The sequence below is a fragment of the Centroberyx affinis genome, unplaced genomic scaffold, assembly GCF_046629955.1.
Source record: "Centroberyx affinis isolate AG114_WGS23_722 - 3 ecotype Tasmania unplaced genomic scaffold, CSIRO-AGI_Caff_v1 ptg002889l_1, whole genome shotgun sequence".
NCBI classification, from domain to species: Eukaryota; Metazoa; Chordata; class Actinopteri; order Beryciformes; family Berycidae; genus Centroberyx; species Centroberyx affinis.
Window position 1 is genome coordinate 196,656 of NW_027281018.1, and position 27,725 is coordinate 224,380.

A 27,725-nucleotide genomic window follows, 5' to 3' on the forward strand; every position below is an offset into this window, starting at 1 on the left:
CTGATTATTTGGCCTGCTAGATTCAGAGGTATAATTTTTTTGTATTTGTTGCACTCCATATTGGCTGATTTGAAGATGGCTTGCACTTGTTGGGTGAGTTTGGTGAATCAATTCATAGTCAGTCTGGTCACTCTACAGTAAATAATACCTCCACCATCCAGGGCCATGACGGTAAGCACCATGTCCTTGTTAAGGGGGTTCTCTCTGTCCAGTTTCTGGGCAGTGGATATGACTCCATCTGCGTCGATGGTGAACTGAGTCTTCCCCAGGTCATTGATGAAGGAGTAGGTGATCTGGCCAAACAGCCCTGAGTCCTCATCTGTCGCACGCACCTGGAGGTTCATACAGAAATGTTCATGAAATAAAGCCATATATTGTTCTTGTATGATCTGCTTAAAGGATAAGGCTGGTGTTTTTTAATGCATTGCTTACCGTCAACAAATCCTATGAAAATAACACAATCAACGATGCTTTTGCTCTACTCCCGTTAATTTCTGACTTCCCACGTACCGTTTTTAGTCGTCAACCCGGAAGTCATCGGCTCCAACTGTAAGCTAAAAACCTTGAAATACAGCTCAAAGACATAATGTCAATTTTAAAAATCACTAACTGTTACCACGAAAAGTCAGGCTGTTGTAGTTATTACCAAATCAAATTCAAATGGGAACAAAGTCTTCATTACACCTGGGACTATTTTCGGTGCTACGGAACTACTTTCTTGAGATTGCAAAGTGTTTACAGCCGGCTCATTAAGTTGTTTGAGGAAAAAGTCGGCTGGCCCGGTGCATCGTGATGATGAAATATGTTGCCCAGAGCAACGGCATGGCTCTTTGATGTGTTTTTAACCGTTTTTTGAATACAATGGAGTTCTATGGCTGCTGGGACATGGCTTCATTGCGCACCGGCTACATGGACGAGACTTGTTGGCAAAACAAAATCATTGCTGATTTCGTTATTACCTCCGCCAAGGAGGTTATGTTTTCGGTGGCGTTTGTTTGTTTGTTTGTTTGTCTGTTTGTCTGTTTGTCTGTTTGTCTGTTATATTACTGCTTGCCTACAAAGCACTAAATGGCCTAAGACCAGCATACATTTCCTGCTTGCACCCCATGAACCCTCCAGAACACTTAGGTCAGCTGGATCTGGACTATTAACCGTTCCAAGAGTCAGAACAAAACATGGTGAGGCAGCATTCGCTTACTACGCCGCATATAACTGGGACCAACTTCCAAATGATCTTAGACATGCTCCAACTGTAACCACTTTTAAAACTAGGCTTAAATCTTTTATGTTCTCAGTCACTTATAATTAAACTCTTAGCACTTTTAACTATGTGTGCACAGTTTATGTATGTATTTACTTGTATCGACAGAACTTAGATTTTTATACTGTAATACTCTTACTGATTTTATAATGTTGCCCTTACTCTAACTTTCTGTGTTCAGAAACTTTTTTCCTGTTTTTAATTTCTTACTTTTAATTTTCTTACTTTTACTTATTTACTTCTATCTTATCCATCTGTTTTTATTTCTCTCTTTTAATCATGTAAAGCACTTTGAGTTGCCCTGTGTACGAACTGTACTATATAAATAAACTTGACCTTGACCTTGTTAGCAGGATTACGGAAAAACTACTGGCCCGATTTTCATGAAACTTCGTGGAAGGGTGTAGCATGGGCCAAGGAAGAACCCATTCAATTTTGGAGCAGATCCACATCTGACTCACGAACAAGCAATAATAGCACAAACCTTGGCGGAGGTCTGCACTCTCCGAATGCCCTTCTAGTTTTCATAGGATTTGTTGACGGTAAGCAATGCATTAAAAAACACCAGCCTTATCCTTTAACTTCCACCCTGCTGTAAGGAATTACCCACCTGAATGACCTTTGAGCCTGCAGGGGCATTTTCTCTGACCTCCGCCAGGTAGAACCTCTGGCTGAACACTGGGCTGTACAGGTTAGCTCCCAGCACACGTACACTCACCTGGGGATCACCATCATCGTTATTATCATCATCGCCATCATCCTAATTCTCATGTCTACTATCATTGTTGTCTATGTCACCATGATAACAATCATTGGTTAATGTGTCAAAAATGATCAAATCTACATGGTATGGCATGTAGTCCAGAGGTTAGAGCAGCTGTTTGAGACTGAAAGGTCGCTGGTATGAATCATGGACCGGCTAGAAACGCTCTTCCATCTCTCAGAAACCACTGTCGAGGTGCCTTTGAGCAAGGTACTTACCTTTGCTTGGAAGCGTTCATGTTTGGCTCCTTGGAACGGCCACATCTAAAATATTTTTTTATTTATGAATTTAAAATCAAGCATAAACAAACTGCAGCAAACACCACTCGCTTTTTGTGGAGTTGACTGTATTACTGTGTGAATATAACTGATCATTTAGATTTTAATCATCTTGGACTGCCAACATCTGTGGATTCGCTGCAGTGTTTACTGCTTGTGATGACACACTGCCGCAATTTGTGATGCCAAGTGGAATATATTGTATCACAGCCCACAAAAAATCCCCACATGTCCTACTTGTAATTACCACTAGGAGGCTGACATAAATGGTTATTCCCAGTAGGCAGGCCATATTTACGGTAATCTGACATGGCATGAACGCGGCATTAACCTTCAATTGCACCAGTGGAGCTGCTCAGCGGCCAGTAGTAGAAAACTGTAGTGGTACTGGAAAGCTGAATGTGTGTAATGAACTTGAAGCAGAAGGTTGCTGAAGAGGAGCATGAGTGGTAATTCAGCTTTCTCTGTATAAATACTGCAAAGGTTAAAAAAAGAGTAGAGGAAATGTCAGAACTATTGTCAAGGTAAACTAAGTCAAATATCTAGTTTTATCATTTATTCATTATGTTCTGATTTACCTTTCACCTATATTATGGACAAAGAGACCCTAGTAGAGACATTTAAGTGAAACCAGATGTTGAGGTTCTGTTTTGAAGGTGTCCTATAACATGACTGCATGTCTGACAAACACATGTGGTAGACGCATGATCAGGGGATGCCCTCTCTCATGGCTTTGTGCCAATTGGTTGAAAGTATTTAAGAAAATATGTATTGACCAACCACAGATCATTTCTTTGTCTCTTAGAAAACTATATAAGATCAAGTATTTTGTTTTTTAGTTGAGACATACTGATGTAAGCTTTGGGTGTGATCTTATGTCTCCTTATTATTGACTCAATAATAATCTCATTAATCTTCAAAATCAGTAAGTGGCTTGTGTCTTTACTTTGTGTATGAGTCCAGTGTTTTTGACAGATTTCCACGACACTATGTGGTAAGTGCAGAGAAGTTGTCTGACCTGAGCAGTATTGGTGAAGACTCCATCTGACACGGACACATTGAGACGATAAGAGAGCTTCATGCCCTGCCTCCTCTTGTTAGACAGGCTGAGCACCCCCGTATCTGGGTCCATCATAAAAGTCATTCTCTCATTCCCAGAGAGAATACTGTACCTAAAGGCATATCAAAAAATGGTAAAATTTTAGAAATGTAAAGCGTTTGCTACTTGTTTGAAACAGTAGCAGCTCGAAGCACTATTGCCTACTCTATAGTCTACTTTATATTTATTCAGTAGCGGTGAGCCACCATCACAAGAACATTGCCACCACTGCTAAAGAAACGGTAAGTAAAAGATATAACTTATTCCAATTTTCCACCCAAAACACAAACACAAAGGCCCAATGATTAGAATTAGTGCTGTATTGAAAAGTACAGAACCAAATCAAGGACAACATTTCCAATTGCCACTGGTACAAAATATCACAGAGGAAACACCAAACCCAGAACTTTCTTATTAGACTTCCTGAAGACAAAATCTTACCTCAGCCTGTTTGCGTCACAGATGTCAGCGTCCGACGCCTGAACACAGGTCACAAAGTGTCCTCGAGGAGCCAGCTCGTTCACATAGGCCTCGTACAGCGCCTGGCTGAAATTAGGCGGGTTGTCGTTTGTGTCAGTAACAATTACAGTGACGCTAACATCGCTGCTGAGGGCAGGGTCTCCGCTGTCGGTCGCTCTGACGATGAAGTTGTAGCGCTGGATGAGCTCATAGTCAAGCATGCGTGCGGTGAACACCAGTCCACTGGTACTGTCAATGTGGAAGTAGCCGCTGCTGTTGTAGATGTCAGACAGGATCTGGTAACTCACCACGGCATTCTTCTCTGAGTCTTGGTCCTGGGCAAACACCTACAGGGAGAATAACATTCAACTTAGCTCTGCTTCATACATTATTCAAGACAAGGTCTGGAATGTTTCTCCTGACATATATAGCTACTGTACCCACATTGAGTCCAGATGAAAAAAGTAAATGCAGTTCTGGGTTTCAGAGAGATTGGGATGCTGGTAGGGCAATATCAAATCCAAAAACACAAAAACTTCAGAGAATACTTTCTAGGGCAGTTGAAATGTTTATTTTGTCTGGGGCAGAATGCTTCAACATCAAAGTGAAGAATTCCACATGCAACCATTGTCAAGATATCAATTAGAGAAACATGAAAAAGTGAAAATAATTATTTTAATAGTGTGATATTCATGTCAGGGGAAGAAAATGAAACTATTTTGCTTGTTGGTTTGTTCCACTGTTTCAAATTGCAGTAACCAAACTGTTCAACTATTCATAACTCTTAGCAGCTAGAGTTCAGATTCATCTTCTGTGGGTTGAGCCAAAAGTTGCTGCTTTTTCTGTAGAACTATTTACTATTGAGCGATTACATTTCTTTCTATGTGGATCTGCACATTTATAAGCATGATGTTAGTGACTGTGAAACCATTTGTGAAAATCTCTGGACCCGACACGCAGAGGTGTAGCTCAAGAGATACTACCTTGTGCCCATACTAACAAGGAAAGCCCATACAGGCAAACCAAGGTATGGGCAGAGCAGCAGGAGAGAGTTAAGAACAAGCAAAAGCCAGAACTTTCACATCTAAAAGTACAATAACTATATGAAAATTAAAGAGCTTTATGAGTTCAGTTTTGTTTTCATTCCCTAAACCAGTTCCTTCCCCATTTTTAGTTTACAATTTATCAACATTTCAAGGAGTAGGTTTTCCAATTGTAGACCCAGTCAATGTTATGATGATAAGCCAATGGCCGAAATCATATATTTACAAAACATAATCTAGTTAACAATATTGAAAGTACCATGGAGCAAGCCCAAGTGTATTTAGAGATTTTATACAAATATTAATGTCAGCCGATATTCTTCGATTCCCTTCCTCCTCCTCCTAAAATTCAATAATTGTACACTCAGACAAGGCCAGTAGCCTTATTTACTGACTGTCTGGCCTTCCGAGAATATGTTATTTTACAGCAATCAATGATTTAAATAATTTGGTGTGCCTTAGAGTTTTGTCGTTTTGCCAACATGAGCCTCAGCACAACTATAACAAATGCTGGTCTATTCAATAAAGGGCAAGACCTTTCCTATTTCTTGGGAATATCATACAATTTGTTCAAAAATAAATGAGTTGACATCTTATCTACAGTATTACTGAGGTGGGTCTAAAGTGTAAACAATTACACACACAGACAAACACACCTGCAATACTGTTGTTCCAATCATGGAGTTCTCAGCCAGCATGGCGGAGAATGATGTATTCTGGAACGATGGCGGGCTGTCGTTCACATCTAGCACGGCAATATCCACATCTACCTCAGACCGGGCCCCGGTCAGCGTGTCTGTAGCCTTCACCGTTAACCGGTAGTACTGGATGCTCTCATAGTCTAAGGGGTAAATCACACTTATGACTCCCGTGTCAAAGCCAATGTCAAACTGGAGGGAAGGGTCTCCGTCTGTGATGGTGTATATGACGCTCTGTCCTTCTGGACTGGTGGCGTTGATGCACAGGACGGGGGTGGAGATGGCCACGTCCTCTCTGACGGTGACACCGTAGAAGGGCTTGTCAAACACCGGCATGGCTTTGTTCACTACAGTAACGGGCAGCTCCACCTCGCTGGAGAGAGGAGGGAAGCCGCCGTCAGTGGCCACAACGATCACTTTGTACTCTGCGTTGGATAAGTCTGCCTCGAAGGCCCTCTTCAATGTCAGCTCTCCTGTCACAGGATTCACCTGTAGGCAATATTTAAATACAACTTTGAGGCTCAAGAGACTATACAACCCCACAAACCATGAACATACACTACCAGTCAAAAGTTTGGACACACACATTTTTCTATATTTTTACTATTTTCCACATTTTACAATAATAGTAAAGACATGAAATAACACAAATGGAAAGGCAAAGGCTTTGGAAAGAAATTCATACATAGGCATCAACTTCACTATTTAATTTGTCTAAAAAAACACATTTCACGCATTTAGGCATAAGCCTTTAGATCAAAATGGCTTTAAGATAATGAAAAACATTCAATCAGGTGTGTCCAAACTGTTCACTGGTAGCGTAATTCGGTAACACTTTAGATTAGGGAACACATATTAACTATTAATTATGGGTTTTCCCTCAATAGTTTAATAATTTCCCACAATAATATGTGATACTAGCACCTTATAAGCCCCATACTGAGCAAAGCATACTAAGAGCCCAATTCATGTGCAACAACTTCCTTACTGACTGCTATAAGCACTAATTCGGAGGCTTTTGAGGGAAAACCCATAATTAATGGGGTATACTTGTAGAATACAATAGCGCAGAATAAGGTGCTAATAAGTGCTTTGTGATGATATTGAACCAATAGTTAATGTGTGTTCCCTTATCTAAAGTGTTACCTATAATTCAATTTATTCTATTCAATACACTGTGTACCCCCCCCCACCCCACCCCACCCCACATATGAAAAGAAGCAAACTTTACTTGAGAAGAACAAATGAAACCCTCACTTGGAAGTTCCTGTACTGCTCCTTGAGGCCGTAAATCACCTCTCCGTTCAGACCATAGTCTTGATCTGTGGCTGAGACCCTGAAGATAGCCGATCCTGGCTCTGCTTCCACCTGCACAGCAGCGTAGTAGGGGAGGTTCACAAACTCTGGAGCATTGTCGTTCACATCCTCCACCTGGAGACAAAGAGAGTTATTTTAAGAAAAAAACACTGCGTTATTGTAAGGAAGGAAAATAAGAGACTTTTGGGGAGCATGTAGAGAATTGAGGGCTTTGAGAATCAATTCCTGATGTTTGGTGATAGGATCAGTAGACAGTGTCTTTGCTGAAGTGCAGCAATAGCAGATGTACTACAGAATGAATGGCAGACCATAAATATACACACAAACGCACAAAACGACTAAGGTATAGACCCTTACTAAACAAGTGAGCTTAAACAGAGTATGAATGATTGAATGAAGTTTGATAAATATGTATGCACACACACACACACACACACACAGATTGCCACACCCACCTGTACTCGTACTGTGACCCTAGCCACCCTCAGTATCTCGTACTCTCTTCTGGCCTCCACCACCAGTTCATAACTCTCCCGCTCCTCTCGGTCAAACGGTACCCCGGTGGTCATCACCACTCCGGAGGTCGGCCGAATCATGAAGCGCCCCCCGGGGTTCAGGAGAGCGTACCTCAGCGGCTCATTGAGACGATGGCCGATTGCGTTGATGACGGTCACTATGGTGACGTTGGCTATGTTCTCCGGGATGGAGGCGGAGTAGAGAGGGAAGGTGAAGAGGAGTCCGCTGTCCACAGCCTCTCGGACAAGCACTGTGACTAGTGCCACGGTGGTGTAGCGCCCGTCCCATACCTGGAAACAAACCAAACACAAACAAAAATAGACAAAAACAGAAGGGTAGGAGCACCGCATTGGGTCCTCAGAGTAGAATGGGCAGGTGCTCTTTGGGTGCAGGTGACAGCTGAGTCAGAATAGGCCAATGCATGAGAAGTTTTTGTAAATACACATTCAGAACCAGTCTAAGCCAGTAGTTACAAGCAAAAAAGTAGAAAAATGAAATTGCCTTTATTTCACTTTGTTTATGGCAAGAGTGGAATGATTGCATCAATGTGCTACGACTTAGTAACCCTGATGAAGGCCCTGATGAAGGTTCCCATGATTTTAATCTGTTCTTGCCATGTGAAATATAAATTTTGTAATGAGACAGAGTGCCTTGGACATTTTCTTTGGCTGGGAGCTACTGGTTTTGACTGGATCTTGATGTATATAAGACTTTCCATGCATGGCCCTATTCTAACTCAAACAAACACAACCACCCTGGGGCAGCAGGATGGCACAGTGAGCAGGGACACCACCCCTCTAGCCGGGGTGAAGCAACTCTGTCGGCAAGCATCTGCTCTGCTTAAGTATTCTTGGTCAAGACACTGAATCCCTATGAGCTCTAGGTGCGCTGTTTTGTAGCTGACCCTGCGCTCTGACCTCCCTGTGGAGATCATTATTATGTAATCCTCTCTAAGCCAACTGTATTCTGCTTATCTAAGGAAGTGACAGGACAGTTGGCAATTCTGTTTATATATGGTGTCCATTGAATGTCCAATTCATTCACCTTCACATTGAAGCGGTAGCGGTCTTTATTGAGGTTCTGGTTGGTAACAGTCACAACACCGGTGGAGCGCTCCACCGAGAAATACTCCAGATTGCTGTCCACCAGGGCGTAGACCAGCTGGGAGGTGATGGACATGTCAGGGTTCAGGCTGAGGTCAGGGGTCAGGTCAGGGTCAGACGCTTCTAGCCTGAGAACCTCCACCCCCATGTAGGTCGGCAGCAGGAGGACTGTCTCATAAGAGTCCACAGAGAACTTTGGAGGTGAATCGTTGATGTTGATCACCTAGGACAGGTTATACACAAAGCTTTTTGTAAAAGAGAAAAAGATATCAAAGTATTACAGATCAAACATAGGAATCAAAGTGAGACAAACATGGTTCAAATTGAAATGCTTGAGGCAGTGAAAGCTCATTCATATTTCATTACACTTACCTTTATAACCACCTCTGCTGGGCTGTCAGCAGCCCTAGGAGGCTGACCACTATCTCTCACATGAACCCGGAAGAGGAACTCAGAGAAGGTCTCATAGTCCAGAGTGGCAATTGTTCTAAAATTAATGAACCGTTTAAATAAGTACAGACTGGTTTTCCCCAAGAAATTTGGAGTGAAATCAATTCATAAGCAGCTGAATCAGATATTGTCAACACTGATGCATTCGGCCCAATTTGTACACGGCGGAGGCACCTACCGAATCGATCCAGTCCCCGAGTCCACGCTGAAAAACATGCGAGCGGTCTCATCTATGATCTGGAACACTAAGAGGGCATTGTGGTTGCGATCCCTATCAGAGGCCCGGATGACTAGTGGGTTTCCATCCTCTCCCAGGACCACACTGTTGACTGGAGCGGCTTCGCTGATGACACCCACATAGCTGTAAAGGGAAAAGGGGACACATGGGTGTTATGGAATAAAATCTATTTAAATCGCTCCAGAAAATTACATTTCATCTGGTCAGTGCCGCGTGTCTTCTGTAAGTACGCTTTGACCCCCACTGATACCTGATTTGTTGGAAGACAGGTGGGCTGTCATTGATATCCCCCACCTGGACAATGACATTGGTGCTGGCCTCCACTCCTGCCATGCTCAAGGCACGCACCACCAGAAAATAGGATGTTGTTTGCTGATTGTCAAAAACAGAGGAATGCAATGAGTAAAAACACTGTTTTAAAACGCTATATTCATATCTACAGAAGAGAATTAGGGCCACATGTGAAAAATGTATTTGAGTTCTGAGATTAATCTCAGAATTCTGAGAATAAAGTCAGAATTCTGTGTTCTGACTTCTGACTTCAGATTTCTGAGATTAATCTCAGAACTCAAATACATTTTTCACACCCTAATCCTCTTCTGTACATAAATATATATGTATATAAATGAATCACGGCAACACCGAGACGGTAGACATTTACACATACATACTGTACTCAAACACAAACATGAACAAACCTCAAAATCAAGCAGTTTGCGTATGCTGATGACACCGGTATGATGGTTAATAGAGAAGCAGTGCTCCTCGTTGCCCCCGGTGATATCATAAATGAGTGCTGAGCGGCTGAGGGCGCTAACGGTGGTCACATGTGTTCCAATGGTGCTGTTCTCCATTACCTATGAATATGATGAATACATCGCAGACAAAATGGTAAATGGCACGTTGGTACGCTGCGGTCAAAATTACATTTATGCCATTTATCTATAGGCTATCCGTCTACCGCTTTATCCATCCATCCCTCCCTGTCTTCTTCTAGCCATTCCTCATTCCAACTGTCTCACCCTTCATCTATCCATCCATCTATCCATCCATCTATCCATCCATCCATCCATCCATCCATCCATCTATCCATCCATCTATCCATCCATCCACCCATACATCCATCCATCCATCCATCCATGCATCCATCCATCCATCCATCCACCTATCCATCCACCTGTCCATCCCTTTACCTCAGCCTGATACTCCCTCTGAGAGAATTTGGGTTTGGAGATATCGGAGAGCATCAAGGAGATTCGGACTGAGGCTGTAGCCATTAATGGAGGAAATCCACTGTCGGTGACCCGCACAGTGAGGATGTAAAAGCCCACTGAGGTCAGGTCCAGATCCCTGGCAACGAAGATAAGGCCTGTGGCATTATCTATGCCAAACACACCGCCAGTGTTGCCTGAAAAAAAGACAGAAAGGTTACAGACATCATTTCACCGGTGGGTACGAATAACTGAATGTTTAACAAAGTTGGATTTCATCTCCTCTAACAAAGCGTATAAAGCCAGCCACAGTTCATTCCGCTGTTTTAAACATTAGACACTTCTTCTACACTTTCAGACAGCGCCACACCTGCTTCCAAAGTATAGGAGAGTTGTCCATTGATCCCGTTGTCTTTGTCTAGGGCCGTCACTTGCAATACAGAAGTGCCTACAGTAGATGACTCATAGGCCACAGCATCGTACACAGTGCTGGTGAAGTAAGGGATGTTATCATTAGAGTCTTCCACCGCCACCAGGATACGAGCCAGGTCACGGTTAAATGGAAACTCCTGATCCTTGACCTGGAGCGGGAGAAGGGGAAGTGAAAGATGAATATGGATAGTGAGGTAGGAGGCTAAAAATGAAAGAAATCAGTTAAATTAAGTAAAGTAGGCAGAGTTGCCAAGAAGAGTATAATTTGGAAGAAAGCAGTGGCACACACACAGGCAGAAACACACACTCACACAAGCCCATGCATACAGAAAGACAGACAAGGACACTCGCACACACCTAAACACACATTCCTTCCCTCTCTTCCTCCCCCTCTCACCATGATAGTGAGGATGTGCTGTGTTCTGGCCTCATAGTCCAGCCGGTCTGCAGTGTAGACAACTCCCGTACCTGGGTTGACCCTGAACAGTCTCATACTGGCCGGATCCACGCTGCCGTAGATGGAGAAACTCAAACGGGCGCGGTCGTCCATGTCCGACGCTCTTACACGCAGCAGCTCCATGTCCACTGGAACCTCCTCTGAGACACTGACATCGTAGGCAGGCTGGGAGAAGATTGGAGGGTTGTCGTTGCTGTCTAGGATTCGGATGAACACCTGAGAGACAGAGAGAGATAGAGAGCGGGAGAGAAAGAGAGAGAGAGAGAGAGAGGAGAGGTTGAAAAGTGAATGGAGATGTGCTTTGTGCACAATCTCTAAAGATAGGAACTCTTTTAGGAACTTTCTAGGAACATTTTGGCTCATGACCCATTAAAACAAAGCAATGCCTACTGGCGTCCCCCATCACTGGCTGCATATGCAGAGTGGTGAACAGCTCAACCAAAGAATGATTTTCCGAGGATTATCAGAGGAGACCTAGAGGCTGCAAACTACACAGTATTTCACAAGAAAAAAAAAAAACTAGAGAAAAATCTGAACAAGCGCGAATTCGCAATAGCTGCGGCCACGTACGCGCATGCATACACGCATGGGGAAATTTTTGCGGACCAACCAACCGACCGACCGACAGAGCGAGCTATAGAGCTGCTGGTCGCAGCTAAAAATTACACAGTTATTTGTTTTTTTCCTATCCCATAAATCATCTAGCAACCCCCCCAAAATGATCTCGCAACCCCCTGGGGGGTCATGACCTGCAGTTTGAGAACCGCTGGTCTAGACTTGGTTTTGTGGACTGATAATACTTGATACAGTGGTAATGTAGTGTTTTCTCCTGATTTTTTGTTTGTGGAAACGGGTGGAAAGGCCAATGAAACAGCATTTACACTAAAACTCTACAGTGAAAGCAGTATTAATGACATTCTTTTCGGCAGGGCGGCGAGTCGTCTGAGAGGAAAGTGGGCCTATTGTATTTTATTTATTTAACTTTCTCATTAATTCGACTGAGATCAAGGATTTTGCTTATCAGGCAGACCTGGTGGACCAACCAAGACAGAAGCAGCACATTTAGTTAAACACAGAACAACAAAAACCACATTTCACAGTTTGTAACTGATAATCTCAGAAAAAAGGAGAGCAAGAGTAGGGAGACAGAAAGCAAAGAGTAAACTATTCCCCTAAGAAGAGGTGTGGTGTGAAGTAGGGGTGAGGGAAAAATCACTACAGCATAGACTCACAATATTTTCCTGTGATATGTTATCAATACATTGACACCAAGTATCGATACTTTAATTATTTACTCCATGCAGCTTGTTGTTGTTTACATTGATCGGTAAACATCAGATATGTGTCACATGAGGTGGGAAAAAAAACAGAATTGGGTCACTTTCAGCTGCAGTGTGAATGTTGCCTTAGAGCCATTGCTCTTTGTTCCCAAACTCCCACGCTTCAGAATAAATAATTATATATTAAATATTTTTTAAGTAATTTTACTTGATAAATCACAATGTTGCAATACTAAATATATTGCAGAACTCTCTATATCTCTATATATCTCTAAAGTCTCTGCCAATGTATAACAAATCAAAAGTGTGTATACCTGTGCAGTGGCAAAGTTGGTCCCGTCTGTCACCTGTATAGTCATGTTGTAGACAGACTGCACCTCTGCATCCAGAGGCCTGGCCACGACTATAGTCCCCATCCCCATCTGAAGGTCAAACTGCATGTCAAAGCTCCCTAGAATCACACACACACACACACACACACACACCCACACACACACAGTGCCCCAAGAGTTTCAATCACTTAGTATTCGCTTTGCGTGCTAAACTCAGGTGCTCTAAGTTATTACTGTGTAATTGTTTTGGCCAGGTGCCTGTGTCTGGAGCTGGAGGGCCTGTGAAATAAAATGAACTGAAATGCAATGCAATCTAGCACCAAACCCACTTGCCAGCCCAAGAGCTGTTAACAGCCGCATAAACATCTGACTTATCACTCCAAAACACAACCCATCTCAAAGATCAAAAAACTGGAGCCGGGTATTTTCCACAGGCTGTGAGTGTAAAGTGAAGAGGCCTAATGTTTGATTAGAGTGAGTGAGAGGATTGATATGTGTTAGGAATTCAGTACCATCCTTCGTCTCATTCCAGCCTCTCTCTGGAGATATCGGGGAGCTTGAGTTTTCCTCAGCATATGAATACTGATTGGGCATTTTTCACAGAACCACTGAAGCGTTTTAGGTCGGAGCAAGCAACGGGGATTTAAGTTTTTTTCTTCCTGGAGGAGAGGTTGGTCAATATTGCACTGAGAGGGAACTATCCGACAGCATTAAGAAAAACAGAAATCACTGTCTGTAGTCTCTAAATAAAAAGCTGTATCCTAGTCCTTTCCTGTCTCTTAGAGGTGGCTCTGGGGGTCTGATCATGATACACTGTAAGACAAACTACATGAAATCCATTTATGTCATCGTTTTTATAGTGTGGGGTTTTTCAGTAGGTTTTATTTTTATATCGTTCTCAATTTTTATTTCAATTTCAGTTTAGTTTTAGGTAGTTTTCACTGCGGGTTTTGTAGGTTTTTTTTTTGTTTTTTTTTTGGAGATCTAGTCTTAGTATTTTTGGTAGGGATGATATTTTCTAAAGATATAGTGATAGAAATTCAGAACAGGTATTTTTTTTATTGTGCAATGACAATAAATGATGTCTTATTTAAAAAAATTCAAGTCATTTACATGAATTTTCCAATTAGTGTTCAGTAAAAATAGCCCAAGCTTCATTCTCTATTTTTATACAACAGTTAGTTCCAGTCGAGTGAGTTGATTGGACAAGAGGCTTTCCATGAGTGCTGATATACAGTATAACAGCACTGGGACTTTTTACTATATGTATCACTCTGCTTCACAGGTGTTCTAATCTTGATTAGGCTACACAAAACTCTAACTTCATTCGCACCTAGTAGCAACAGCACAAATGGATACATTTGACCTTAATTATGAACGGTGGAGGAGGACGATTGGGAAGAAAGTAAGCTGAATTCGTCTGTGCAAACCTAAAAGTAGCTAGCTAGCCTGCAGTCGGGAAACAGTTTACCTGTTGCTTGGCAACATTTGGAATACTGAGGGAACTGTGTTTGTTGGCGGAGACAAATAACAGACAAAAATCATCTGTTGTCTCAAATTACCATTACTTGATGAATAGCTTTGTTTATACATACATGTTTATACATATATTCGAGGTCGTGCTGTTGTACTGTATATCAGCACGGCTGATATCGGGGAGCTCGAGATATTGCTCAATTATACCTTGCACATGAACAAGAATACAAAAACAAAAAAAAAGGTTCAACCATATTTTAATTTCACTTCAGTAAAGTTGTGCTCTCCGAGTGCCCTTCTAGCTCTTGGTGTGGACAGTTACTTTCCTAATAGCTGGATCACTGCAATAACGAAACAAAAATTTGAATTTACTCGGCAAAGTAACTAGAACTGTAGCTAAGCTAACGATGGAAAATTTGTTCTACAAACAACCCAGGGGTGCCCTTTCCGGAGGCTCGTGTGAGAATCCCATTTCAAACTCAGAGCGAACCAGTCAGTGCTGCCTTTGGGTCAGCAAGGTCTCATTATCCCACGGTTTATGACAGGAATTTCTCCAGACCTCTGTCGCTTGAGCCGGAGGTGTGACTATGCAAGATTAGTTTTGACCAAACCTGTGTCAAGTGAGCAGTTCCCTCCACACGCGTTCTGTGGAATGTAGAACATTTCTCTGGCGAGTCTTCCTCCTTCATGGTGAGAAAGAGAGAGAGAGATTATTAATCTTTGGGGAGTCGAGCATATTCTCCTGTTCAAAGGGCTGGATCATCTATAGTGCCTTGCATAACTATTCAGACTCTTTGACATTTTGCACATTTCAGCTGTGCAATTAAGTTATTTAAGTGAACTCTCAGAATACTTTAACACAGTATGGGATATATGCTGAATTTATGGATGATACTCGAGTCCAGTTCTTGAAGTTTCAGAGTGTATGGATATCAGAGTTTTCAGAGTACTTTCACTGTTTGTGAAAGTACAGAGGGTGAAATATATTATTGAGTATTTATGAGTATTTCCTAATTTCTCCAATGACTTCCATAGTAAAAATAACCCACTAAAACTACATCTTATTTATTTTAAATAATAGTGTTTGAAAAGGAATGATTTATACTTTCTTTTAAACCTCAAGAACTCTTAATGTCATCCATAAATTAACCATATATCCCATACTGTGCTTAAGTATTCTGATGGAGAGTCCAGCCTACACCCTAAAATCCCATGTAGTCCAATTAAGATCTAGTGAAGGGATATGGTGTCAGCTTTGCTAGCGAGAAAGAAAAAAAAAAAAAGGTTTAAAAGGAAAACATTGTTAAAAATTGCTTGTAGAATCTAAATCTAAGATCTGAGTGAAGAATGATAAGAAATGTTGAGCAAATTTGTGCTGGTGTGGCAGTTTAGCCCAAGCAAACGGGTTGAATAGCCTAATATGCAAAATCAATTTTATTTTTATATTTTCACATACATTTATACAATTTTGCTTTCACTTTGATAGAATAGATTGCTTTGCATATACCTCAGACTAAAAATCCAGAATAAACGCATTTTGAAAAAACAACAAAATTTTGAAAAAAGTCATGGAGTCTGCATATTTTTGCAAGGCACTGTATTCTATCCTATTAGCTCAGTATCATACCCTCATTTTCTTACCAGTGATATCGAACCAGACAGGTGTGCTGGACTGGCGCACAGCGACCACTCCCACAGGCTGAGCTACAGCAGCTGTCTCCGAAATGGAGAAGTTGTAGTACCTCTGGGTGAACAGCAGGGGCAGAGGCGAGGGGACAGGCTTGCGAACCCACTCTACATGGAGTCTGACGGTGGACCATAAGGGGGGATCGCCGCTGTCCTCTGCTTTGATCTGAAGGAAGGGATGAAAAATACTAAGAAATCAGATATGCAGCTCATCCATCTATCCATTGTTTGAACAAATTGAAGCCGGTTCTTCAAAACACCTAAATGATTGTGAACTGAATTAAATTCCAGAAAAGCATCAAAGGTAACATCTTACCAATCTGTCTCCTATGACAAAGAAGGCATTACATTTACCATTACACTGGATTTGATGTTGGTATTATTTGTATTTAAGGACAGTGCTGAAATAGAAACCTAGCTTGAATGTTAAATTCTGGCCTCCCCCCTCCGCACCTTATCTCAACACTTATGAGATCTATACTCATCTCCACTTCACTTACACTTGTCCACAACATCTCATCCATTAATAATATTTTTCTGTCCTTACTATTGATCCCAACAATCACAGGCTAATGGGGTGGCTAACCCTGCAGGCTTGAAATGGCGAGTTTACAGTTTAGAAACCACACTGTACTGACAGCCAGAGACTAATGGGGTTGCTGACCCTGCTGGCTTGAAACGGATTGTGCAGCCGTTCAGAAACCAGATAATATCATTACTAAAAAAAGTGGAAAAATAATGACTTTATCCCAGTAATCAGCTGTTAAATCCCTGGATGAATGGGTGTAGTGTTATTAATATTCAATATCCATACTAGGTCCTTATAAATAACTCCATCCTTACCATTAACATTTAACAAACAGTTAACATTTCTCCATGGCCAGTGGCAAGTGGCTCTTAAAAGGATGATAATTGTTTTTCCAATTAACAGATAACATAAGCAGGACACAAAAAAGAGAAATAGGAAAAGGGAAAAAGAAAATGTAGTAAAAGCCCAGTAAAATTCATTTCAAGGCCAGATCTTTCTCCACAGCACTGTGCCAGCACAGAAGAAAAGTCTAGCAGAACCCATTATCATTGTGCCATAGGGGGGAAAAAATGCTCTAGGTTGTTTGCAACTCTTAAACCAATCAGACTCGTTGAAGGCAGCGCTTAAGCCAAGGTACCGAACACTGCCCTTTGAAAATAGCTTTGGGGGGGGGGGGGGCTGTTTTGGTGGAGGAAAACATGTGTACATGTACGTGAGGCAAGTGTTGTGAAAATGGATGAATCACCACCCAAAAAAAAGAAAGCTACAGATGTACGTCAGTAAGTTTTAAAGGTAAATGCAACAAACACAATTTGATAATCTGTCCCTAAATTAAAGCCTGACTACACTTTGGCTCTAGAGGAGCTCAATGGACCTATTAAAACCAACAATGTTTTTCAAGCCATATGCAGCTGGAACATTGTTAACCCAAGCAAGATGGAAGTGGAGAGGATTGGTACAACTGTCTTTACAGGGGTACGTTTAGATAACGTAAAGACAGTTGTGTAGGCAGTGATGTACGTAGCTCTTTTATTGGATCAGTTTTAGTATGATAGGAAATGTGTACCTTAGCTTGTTGTCTGAGCAATGCCTGTTAATGCCCATTGTGAATATTTTCTGTATATTGATGTTTTTTATTTTTTTTTGTGCTTTTATATGCCGCTAATGCTGTATTCCACTATCTCCACGCGCACGTACGCGCACGCACACACACACACACACACACACACACCTCTACAACATCTAACTACAACAAGGACCACAATGGAAATAAGTCCTGTGACTTTTTTGTGTTATCCTTGATGTTCTTTTAATTGTGCATGTACATTGGTGTTGCAACCATGGAATTGTCCTTTTAAAGGGAATTGTCAAATAAAAAAACTAAAACTAAAACTATGCTGGTTAAGTCCATGCAATTGAAGCATGCTGCTGCCAGAATTAAACGATGTGCTAACACAACCCCGACTGGCTTGCTTAAACAGCAAGGGAGGTGCTAAGCTAAAAAAAATGAAAAGCGACTGAATGGACCGGGAGGAGCTTCGTTCCAGATCAGAAACAAGCTTTATATTAGAAAAGAGATGAAAACTGGATATTAGTTTATATCCTTATTTGTCAATGAAATCTCCACATAGCACACATTAGTTTCAGGATTGGTTATAAGGTCTAATATTGCTTATTGCGGGTTTAAATTGTCATCTTGCTGACTCTATTTTCAGCTGAAACCTGTCACACTCAACTAAATTCTTCATCCAGACAATACCGACACACAGAGAGATCAGATGCTCTCATAAAAAGAACAATCACGCTTTCAAACATATGGGCATGAACTCAGTATATGAAACTCACAGTGAGGATGTCAAAGCTTCCCGCCGTGACCATCTTCTTTGACGACACCATGGCAGTCCTGGGGTCGATTGCAAACTTTTCGTCCTCGTTGCCCTCAACAATACTGTAGGTGATGTTGCCGTTGGCTCCCAGGTCGCGGTCATAAGCGAAGACGCGGTAGATCGGGTCACCGCGCTTGTTGCGGTCTCGCTCAGGCAGGCTGATGCGGTACGTGACCTCTGGGAAGGTGGGCGGGTTGTCGTTCTCATCCTCGATGTGAACTATGACCCAGACTGTAGACTGGCGGGTGGTCACTGGGCCGTCTATCACTGTCACCTGGGGAACACACACGTACACACACACACATATACACACACATCAGGTAGTCATACAGACGTACATCATTGCCTTTTGAACATTTTTGGTTATATGTGTGGGATATTACTTTTATTATTATATAATCGCTGCCAGGATAGAGAGCCAAAATCCAGGCTCCCTCTGCCTGCCTGTCCCCGTGGTGTGCAGGGCCACGTGGAACTGGGCTCACAGGGAAATCTCTTTGTATTATTGATCCCCTGAGGCAGAGGCAGAGGTCTGATCACTGATCAATTGGATCAGATCAGGGTGAACACCATGGCTGCCAGCCTGACTGCTCACTAGACTCTTAATCACACAGACAGGCAGCACAGACTGGCAGGGTAAGCAGTGGGTGGCATGCATGGACACTCTAGACATTGGCATTTCTATTGAAATCACAGGACAGGACAATGTAACAACGCAGACCTCTGCCCCCAATTTTTAGCTCCTTTGAGGTGTGAATTGCGAGTGTACGATCCTGTTAGATTCAGGTTTCTCTTTTGAGTTTCTGCTACTGCTTTTTCTACCTCTACTATTCCCATAATGTATTGTATTGTCATAAGCCTGGTTCTTATCAAGGACTGGACTTTGCCTCGCTGAACAAAGAAATAGTACGAAGCGTCATTGAGTCTAGACAAGTCAATTGGTAATACAGATGCAGGCACCGAGCTGAAATACTGGGGGTCAGCTCAAACCCAGCAGTTATTTCATTCAATTTTGTAGAAGGGCACAGTGCTTGTAGATTCAACAGAATTTAATAAGTTGTGAGAAAAAGGCTGGGGAAGTAAAAGTTTGCTCTCGTCTCTAAAGTCGAGAATCTCTTATTATCAGGTTCATCTGCATGCAGAGCAGCAGGAGCAACAGAAATGGTAATCACGGAGCTATCTGTATGCCCAGTGTCTGGGCTTATCAAATGCTGGGCAGACCAGCTCTTCTCCTCCCTGCTCCCATCCTGAGTGGAGGAGATAACCAATGATGAATGATTACATTTAGAAAATCCTAAACCTGGGGCCCAAACTACAGCCATTCATCATGGTTTATGGAGCCTTGAGGGCCTGCCAGGGTTGTCCTCCACCCTGTCTGTGTTAATAGTGGGCTGTGGCAGGTGGCAGGGCTAGATAAATAATAATAGTATAAACCCATAAACACTGTTCAGGTTTTACTGTACCTCTAAGAAGTGCTCTGCCTGTTGTTCTCTGTCCAGTTTCCTCGCGGTCGTTGTGATGAGCCCTAAAGACCGTAAAACAGCACCATTAGATTATTAGATTAAAAAAGTGGTCAAATATATGCAAAAACTTGATAAAGACCCATTGTTAGCTGTCTTTTCACTATTTATTGTAACCAAAACCCACAGACATTTCAACTCATGAAACATGGATCTTCCTCAGGTCTCCCTGTCTCTTTGTCTCTGTCTCTCTTTCCAAGTATGACATTTTCTAAATTGTCCAATTAGTAAAGAGTCTTCCACTCTAATAAAGAGGGTGTGCGTGCATGTGTATAGTCACACACACACACACACACACACACACACACACACACACATTAGTTGCTCAGAAGAGTATAGCCTGCAGCCCTGGCAGAGACTATGACATTTGGCACATAGTCATCCGGCACTGTATAGCTGAGGGTCATTCAGCAGGACAGAGGGAAGGGAGCGGGACTATCGATATTAGCTTTGATCCGAACCAGATTACTCAGATGGTGGTTGGATGGTTGGAGAAATGCTAGCAGCCTGCATTGGAGATCACAGACAGGGACAGTTCCTTTCTTTCGTCTTTGTTCTCTCTTCTTGCTTTGTCATCCTGTTTTGTCATTCTCTTTTACTTGCTCGCTCTCTCTCTTTGTATACACACAGCAGATATTCATTCACTTACACAGGCACTCATAACCCTCTTTCTCTTTCCTACTGTGTCTGTCTAACCAACAACCCCCCCCCCCCCCCTCCACACACACACCCACACACACACACACACACTCACACATACCAGTTCAGCAGAGTTGGTGTTAGTCGATAATTGCTGGGTTTTAGTAAAAACTTTATGAGTTGGACAAATAAAAATCCCCCCAGACATTTTTCTGGCTGGCAGCGAAAAAAAAACAAAAAAACAATACAGGCAGATTCAGCCTCAGTTCTGTAAAAGGGCTTTCCAAAATGAATGAATGTAGTTGATCAATGTCATTATATGGTGTCCAACATCTCTTATATGCATGCACAGACACAATGGAAACTGAAATGGCCAGAATTTGTCTCAAATGGTTTAATTTGCACTTTTACACACAGACACAAACACACACTGCAGTTCAGTGATTCCCCAATCAAATCCAAAAACTAAAATAGATGTTTTTGTCTCAAAGCCTACAGCAAAACAAAACAAAACTCAGTGGGAATCATTTCAGTAATAATCAATTGCTACCAAGAAAGCACCAGAGCTTGACCAACCAAAACACGTCCTTGCTGTTGTAGTACTTAATTTTCATTCACATACAGTATGCGCACATAATGTACAATGAATCAAACTGTAACCACATGCATGCACGCACGGATAGACACGCCCATACACAAACAAACACACTCACGCGTGCACACACAAGCACATACACACACACATACACAAAAAAACTAGAGGGACGCAATCTGTTTTCAGAGGCAGTGTGGATTCTTCTTGTGTGGGACGATTACACTGAACGTGCTTTAGTGTTGTGAGTGTGTTTGTTTCAGTGTAATGAAGCGTTTTATCTCAGTGAGGTGGGATTATTTTGGATGCTTAGGATGTCTGTGGAGTCGACGCTCAATGGATAGACTGTAACCATGGTGCATAACACACTCACACGTTCACACACACACACACACACACACATGCACGCACACATCACAGTGTCACCTTGAGCTAGCTACGCCGGCTAACTTCAATTAAGCAAATTAGGAGTAAATCTAGAACAGCGGTCACAGGCTGTAGGGAGAGAGACTGGGCCAGCTTGTTCAGCAGAACACTCCACTAGTAACCACTCTGATAAAAATCAATGATCCACAGCTCACAGCACATCTGCAATTGCACAATCCTCCATTTTAATGGAACAGGACATTACAGGAAAATGAGTTTTTAAAAAAATTGTGGTGGTCCACAAGTGGTCCAGTGTCCTATTTTGAATATTACATCTTTAGCATCCTCCTCCTTCAGTATGTAGTTTCTGTGTTTCACTGATCAATAAAGATAGCCTAGTTCAACCATGTACTCTCATAAGCAGCAGCAGTGCAATATAAACCGGCTATTGCTCTCCTACATTTTATAACTGGAAAAAATCAAGACTTGTGTTAGACATTCAGAATCAAAACTTCTGCTCATCTTCATAAATATTGACTCAACCATGTAAAATACATTATTTATTGTCCTGGTGTAACAAAGACAATCCAATCCAATAGAGAGTTGTAAAAAAAAAAACAGTCACACAGAACCATGACTCTATGACGGCCCTCTGTACACTTGCATGCTTTTACAGGAGGCACTGCATCTAACACCCAGTGTCAACATGTATCTGCTCTGTTTTCATCCCCAATGGGGGTAAGACTCACTCACACACCCAGAGACAAACAGACAGCACTGTACGCTGTCACAGCACGTCTACACACTAAGGACTCATTCAAACTTACGCTTCAGTACGTTTTGAGAACTGTTGTGGTACCTCAATCCCTTCAAATTCACACATCTCCTGGAGGTGTGAATTTGAAAAAAAAAAAAAAAAAAATCTCATATTGAACCTCCTAGGACCTGCTTTTGAAAACGATTTGAAACCCATTGAAGGGTTTTCAACTGTGTTTACTTTCGCACACTGCATGAAAGTAAATGAATCAGATGGGTTTTGTTTATTCGTCTATACAATGAAATAATTCTGGCACATTTTAGGAAATGTGTGAAGTTTTTGACTTGGTAAACAGTAAGGAATGATTTATATTGATGGCATCTCTCAGTTCATGCATGCCTCACTGACAGCATTGATATAGTGACATTGTCAATGACAGCACTGTGGAAATTATGGTAATGAGTTTTCTATGGTATTCACACCTTGTGAATCTGTACAGTCTCCAATATTTCCAAGGTAAAATATGCAATGTGCATGTGTATGAGGCTTTGGTAAGCTAGTAGAAGCTTATTTGACATGACGTGTGGCTCCTGAGAGCCAGAAAACGCTACTGGAAACATTGAAAACCAATTGCTCACCTTTGAAGTGAAAGTTTATTTATCATGTTGAGAACAGGAGGGCCATCAATCTTTGTAGGCAAGACTTCCCTGGCATAGTATTAATGAGTAACAGATAAAATACTGTGGATCTTTGACAGAGACAGACAGCAGGGCTCAGATGGCTAGAAACTCTCCCCTGTGGCACACACAACACACACACACATACACACACACACACACACACACACACACCACACACACACACAAACACAAATACAGAGGCATGAGTGCACACTTAAATGCACAAACACACGCACACACACAGGCACACACACACAGACAGACACACACATACAAACACACATAAATCATTTATATACAGTTGTTAGATGTCTGCATAGTGGTTCACACAGAGGCATACATAAACACATGCATACACACACACACACACTCACACACACACAAATCTCTCATGTGACACCCCCATGAGGTGGCGTATCACCTTCATCGGCTCATTATCACAGAAATGTCCTCTCTAACACTCTGCTGCAACCAATTAATTAATTGATTATACTGCTGCACATTAACTTTCTCTCTCTGTCTCTCTCTCTCTCTCACACACACACACACACACACAGACATACACACACAAACACACATAAATCATATAGATACAGCTGCTGAAAGCGTGAATAATGCTTCTGTTAAAAACAAATCAACTTGCTATGATTGATTTTGCCACTGTATCAATAATATTCTATTCATTGATAACCATATTCAATCAATCATACTTTACTCTCGTTGCTGGCCATTCTGAAGGATTATCAAGGGTGAGGAGTTTAGAGCGTGGTAAGTGTGAGTGTGCCTGTGTGGCAGGGGCAGTATGTGTATTAATGAGTGTGAGGGCTGGTATGTCTCTACTGGTATCAATATTCCCCTTTTCACCCTGGTTCAGCTTAGCCCGCTTCAATACTGTCAATACTGTCCATACTGTAACCATCACACTATAACACACACTGATATCAGAGAGGAGAAAGTGAAATACCTCTTCTGATTGACTAACACAGTGTGAACCGTACCACAGCGCACCATAAGGGACTTCCCAGTGGCATGATCTGATTATGGACACTCTGTATGTTACATATGGGCCACTGGTCTTTGATCCTAACATTGACAGTTCTTTGAATCAGCATGCAAGTTCCTGTAACAGCCCATAAACTAAAAGCTGAATGTGCTTAAGAGCGTGGTTGCCTTTCGTTTGCTTACTGAAACGATGATGACTTAATGTAGGGCAGAGAGACAGCATGGATTCGGTAATGATTTTTTTCCTCAGGATTTTAATAAAACATTTCACACTTCAATAATTCTTCAATAACAGCTTCAACAAGTTCTTGTGCTGAGAATGGATGGGAATGTCCCTGGGCTTCAACTTTTGGCACCCAGAACTGAAAAATATCTCAATTTATTTTTTTATTTTTTTTATAAAGGCTGTGTGATGCAAACTTTTTGTGAATAAGTTTAATTATTTCTTTAAAAATAAGACGTTACATATTACCCCCAAGAGTGTGTAAGAGGGGTTATGAAGAACCCATGTGGTGTTAAAATAAAATGGTGGTGTTATACAATAAAAATATAATTTCATATCCCAGTTATTTATTCATAAATCTGACAAGTCTAGCTTCAATTTTGTCTTTAGACTTTTCTTTACTTTCTTTACTTTCATGTTTTTGCATACTGTTATACATCAAAACTATATAATTTGAGCGTTAAAGACCTAAACAAAAGGAACAGAAAATTGCCTTGATATTATTAACAGCACTCAAGACTTAAGTAATTAAGCCTCCTGATGAGAAGCAAGAATACAGTTTCTCACATTAGTGTAAGAAATTCACACATACAGAATTATTTTAATTAGGCAGTATCTGCACCAACTTCCTCAAGTGCACTGCAGTGGGCTTCCCCCCCCCACAGGAGAGTCTGAGCCGTATTCCAGTGCAGTAAAGGGAGTCTGGGCGGCTCGACGGTGTCCTAAATGTACATGTTTGGCTGTGTGGGCGCAAAAGTCCCTAGAATTTACTGTGTGGGTGTCAAAGCCTTTTAAGATACACTGGAAGAACTTAGTGTAGGCAGCGCATGACGAAACAATTTCTCAGTAAACACGTAAAGAGCGGCATAACGGCTTGTTGTTTAAAAGGATATTGCTTATTAGGCAGCGTAATACCACATTACGCTGTAATACCACATTATGCTGCCAATGATGTCGCCAGGCCCATTTCCTTTTTTAAATGTCTGCGTGTGTGTGTGTGTGTCTCACCTGTTTTTGGGTTGATAGAGAAGAAGTTCTGCGGGTTGCCAGCTGTGATGCGGTAACTAAGGCGACTGGGTGTGGCAGTGAGGTCCGGGTCCTGCGCCTGGATGTGGATGACTGACACGTCCTTTGGAGAGTTCTCCATGACGACCGGGTGGTAGATAGGGTCAGAGGTCAGGGGAGCGTTGTCATTGACGTCCTCCACCTGAGAGAGAGAGTAAGAGACAGTGATAAATAATGTTTTTGGACCTGGCAATTGGCAATATTTGTGTTGATAAATCACAACCACCAAACCCCATGGACATGAAGCGTTTGACAACATGCAAAATTATGCTGCTGTGAGGAAAATCTATTGATCTGACTAGCAGATTTTGCTAAATGGTGTACAGTTATTATTTGTTTTTTTCTTTTCTCTAGGTTTAGTTTGGGAGGAATACTTTTTCCTACTCATAATAATCAAATCTCTTGGATTGTCTTTCAGATATCGCTATCGCTATGGCTATCGCTGCTCATGCTAACTACCCAGTTCTTCTACTGTTTATTCCAAACAAACTGCTGTTGCTGCTGCTGGAAACATAAAACGCATCACTTCTGGTGCGCCAGAGGATTTTTCTCTAGAAAGACCTACCCCAACAGCAAATGTAAAATCTTCTGACTGACTGAGTACAGGTTGATTCACTATTGTGTTGTATTAATCAGCAACAGAGACTAGCAAAATGGAAATTTATGTCACAGATTATTACTTTAAATGCACTGCAATGTAATCTGCCTTCTATAGCACAGATCTGGAATGGTTCCTGTGGCAGGCAGGGAGGTGACTGAGTGTTGGTCGGGAGTTGGACGGTTCAGTCGGTCAATGAAGAACACCTGTGCCTGATTCATCTCTCTCTTTATATCTGTGTGTTTCAGTGGATGCTGGCAAAAGAGGCCGGGACCGAAGCACCTGAGCGCACCACCACACCTGACTATGTAGACGCTTGAAAAGGCTGTTTGTTTTTAATAGACTGTTGAACTCGTGCCTGAAAGGGCGAACAGTGTGGATTCTTCTAGTGTGGATTTGAGTTTGCGTTTTGGACTTTGGATTATTTGGTGCCAAATAAAATAAGAAAATAAACAGAGAACTCTGTCTGTGTTTTTCCCGGTTATAGTAACAAATAATGTAACCATGTAAATATTTTTCTATGACAGTCATGGATACAGACATCACCTTTAATCTGTTAGCAACACCAGCTATTTGGTTACAGTGTTGCACAACATCAGGAGTACTGAGTGATGAGATGAATGGGTGGAGCATGGAGAACAACAAATCATAATAATAATTGTGGTTATTATATTGGAATCAAAATGTAATGATTAATGTGAATAAATTTGATAAAAAGGGGGCAGTGGTTTTATGCATTGATTCAACTGGTAATACAGGAGTCAACTAATATAATTATTGTTTGGTTGAAGTTAGCCAGTATAAAGTATTAGCAAAGGTTATAATGTAGTTGTAAGTGTTACTGAAGTTTAGGCATGGCAGTTGAAATTAGTTTAGAAGTTAAAGTAATTTTCAATAAAGATGGTTACTTTTATGTGTTGAATGACAGTTTTGAATGATTAGAGACTGCGTCCATTTTTATGTTATCTCTTTTTAGTGTTTGTCACGCAATGTTGCAATGTGAAGAGGGAAGAAGAGGGATCTTACATGAGTGCTATCAGCTGGCCTATAAAGGTTACTACCTCAGGCATTTCATGCTCATTTCAACAAGGACCTGATAAAAACCGTGCAGTCATTTAGCGACTTCAGCAGGTCTGCAGGGATCTAGATGTAGAAGTTTGCCCTGCTGGCAGTCAAAAAAGGCAAACTGCCAGCTTTAATTTTAGCTGAACTCCCTCTCCTTCCACGATGCCTGTATCATATTCTGAGGATCTCTTTCAACCATTTTTGCATTTCAATGGATTTTTTTAAGGATTCAACTGTGGTTATGCTAAATTATTCTATGCTATAATTTACTCTGGGGGAGTATGGAGGACATGGTTAGTTAAGTGAGAATAAGTAAAGATACTCTGGTTTGCATAATCTTTGAAGGATTACATACGAACAATTTGAAACATGAAAAAAACAACTACTTTATTTAAGATAATCTGTCTAAATACATTAGGCATACTGAAAAAATACAAAAAGGGCTTTGGTGATGAATGATTAATTCTGTCAGGTTACACCAGCGACATGTTTGTGTGGTACTAACATGATTGTCAGTTTGTCACCACTGAATGTCCAGGATCTATGCTCAGTCACTGGCTCAGTTTTTATCAGCAGAAACAGAGAAAAGAAATATTAGTCCTGTCTCATAGATGTCACACATTATAGAAATAAGCTGATTTTCCAATTTGAAAAGCCTACCAGGATTGGGCACTTCATGTTCATGGTTATCTGTCTATGCAAAA

The 27,725-nt window shown here is 41.6% G+C and overlaps 1 protein-coding gene across 1 annotated transcript in view; it reads right to left on the reverse strand.

Moving 5' to 3' along the window:
- The window catches only part of LOC139658405 (protocadherin Fat 3), a 72,356-nt gene that overhangs the window by 33,826 nt on the left and 10,805 nt on the right, over positions 1 to 27,725 (reverse strand). The window contains exons 6-26 of the mRNA XM_071536534.1: positions 25,302 to 25,500; positions 19,978 to 20,039; positions 18,474 to 18,788; positions 16,055 to 16,265; positions 15,025 to 15,096; positions 12,920 to 13,056; positions 11,266 to 11,541; positions 10,807 to 11,017; positions 10,419 to 10,633; positions 9,924 to 10,082; positions 9,476 to 9,597; positions 9,166 to 9,348; positions 8,910 to 9,024; positions 8,479 to 8,760; positions 7,374 to 7,724; positions 6,859 to 7,032; positions 5,560 to 6,090; positions 3,843 to 4,207; positions 3,321 to 3,474; positions 1,872 to 1,979; positions 149 to 332 (exon numbers count right to left, since the gene is read on the reverse strand). Of these exons, the coding sequence (XP_071392635.1) occupies positions 149 to 332; positions 1,872 to 1,979; positions 3,321 to 3,474; positions 3,843 to 4,207; positions 5,560 to 6,090; positions 6,859 to 7,032; positions 7,374 to 7,724; positions 8,479 to 8,760; positions 8,910 to 9,024; positions 9,166 to 9,348; positions 9,476 to 9,597; positions 9,924 to 10,082; positions 10,419 to 10,633; positions 10,807 to 11,017; positions 11,266 to 11,541; positions 12,920 to 13,056; positions 15,025 to 15,096; positions 16,055 to 16,265; positions 18,474 to 18,788; positions 19,978 to 20,039; positions 25,302 to 25,500 (4,426 nt within the window). The remainder of the gene's footprint in view (positions 1 to 148; positions 333 to 1,871; positions 1,980 to 3,320; positions 3,475 to 3,842; positions 4,208 to 5,559; positions 6,091 to 6,858; positions 7,033 to 7,373; positions 7,725 to 8,478; positions 8,761 to 8,909; positions 9,025 to 9,165; positions 9,349 to 9,475; positions 9,598 to 9,923; positions 10,083 to 10,418; positions 10,634 to 10,806; positions 11,018 to 11,265; positions 11,542 to 12,919; positions 13,057 to 15,024; positions 15,097 to 16,054; positions 16,266 to 18,473; positions 18,789 to 19,977; positions 20,040 to 25,301; positions 25,501 to 27,725) is intronic.